The sequence below is a fragment of the Pyxicephalus adspersus genome, chromosome 1, assembly GCF_032062135.1.
Source record: "Pyxicephalus adspersus chromosome 1, UCB_Pads_2.0, whole genome shotgun sequence".
NCBI classification, from domain to species: domain Eukaryota; kingdom Metazoa; phylum Chordata; class Amphibia; order Anura; family Pyxicephalidae; genus Pyxicephalus; species Pyxicephalus adspersus.
This window is the reverse complement of record NC_092858.1, coordinates 4,275,639-4,276,721: the sequence shown is the minus strand read 5'-3', so window position 1 is coordinate 4,276,721 and position 1,083 is coordinate 4,275,639. Positions and strand designations below refer to the sequence as shown.

At 44.6% G+C, this 1,083-nt stretch overlaps 1 protein-coding gene across 1 annotated transcript in view; it reads left to right on the top strand.

Annotated features, from left to right (window-relative positions):
- DNHD1 (dynein heavy chain domain 1) overlaps window positions 1–1,044 on the top strand; it is a 43,878-nt gene extending 42,834 nt beyond the window's left edge. The window contains 1 exon segment of the mRNA XM_072398618.1: window positions 267–1,044. Coding sequence (XP_072254719.1) covers window positions 267–614 — 348 coding nt within the window. The 3' untranslated portion in view covers window positions 615–1,044.
- Window positions 1,045–1,083: the final 39 nt, after the last annotated feature.

The window sequence follows — 1,083 nt, the reverse complement described above, 5'->3', positions numbered from 1 at the left end:
GACTATCAACCCCTTTATTAGTGGAACACAGCAGCATATACTGTATACACAAAGACATGTATTCTCTTCTTTGCCATTCATCCCCTCTTTTGCTCCCAAAGTACTTTGTGCCAATGCGGGGGATGGCATTGTTGAGTAAGGAAAGTTTTGTTGAGGGAAATTTATTAAAAAATCCAGAGCATAGGGAAACTGTCCCACAATCTGATTCTTACCCATGATTTTGGCACAAGTCTCAATTTACCCCTGCTCACTTTTTTCTTTTGCAGGTGTCAGACAGAAGACCGCCTCTGGTGGACAGTGTGTGTATTACAGTAGGTGGGATATATCTGAAGCATGCTCTTTGGGACACCAGGCTGTGTATGCTGCAGGACACCCTGTCCCCAAAGCTGTGTGCTCTGTCAGAACTACATATCACAGCCGTGCAAAGAAATCACAGAGCTGCCTGCCAGCAGAATACATCAGAGTGTTATCTGTGCCCTGTGTACACCTATCAGGCCCCTGAGGGCCAAACCCAACATCAGCAGCAGCCATTACTGTTTATACCTCTCCCTACCAATATAGCTCCGGCTGTGTGGAGCCTTCGCAGAGTCCATGCCCTCAGCCTTCTGTCCTGATCAGGACCAGACGAGGCAAATCTCAAATTACAGATGGCAGTCCGCTCATCTATATTTTCTCTTCAATTCCCTTTGCACTTTGTTTTTGTTTTAATAATCAGTAAAAAGATTTCTGTAAAGAATGAAAATAAAACCTGCTTGTATGGGCTCCTTTGGGTCTATCAACAAGTATGTAAAGCAGGAGGCCGCCTGCTGGGTGCAGATTGTATGGATCGTTTACATTGGCCATTATAATTCTTCCTAATAAACAGGATTTATATGGCGCTAACATATTAGGCAGCGTTGTACATTAAATAGCGGTTGCAAATGACAGACAGTGACACTGGAGGAGCAGAGGACCCTGTCCCGAAGAGCTTACAATCTAAGAGGGGTTTTGGTAACTAAGACCACAAGCAAAGCACTAGCAGACCACTTACTGTTTGCTATGAGGCCATTACCTCCCAGGATTGGTGATGTTTTTCTCTCTCTA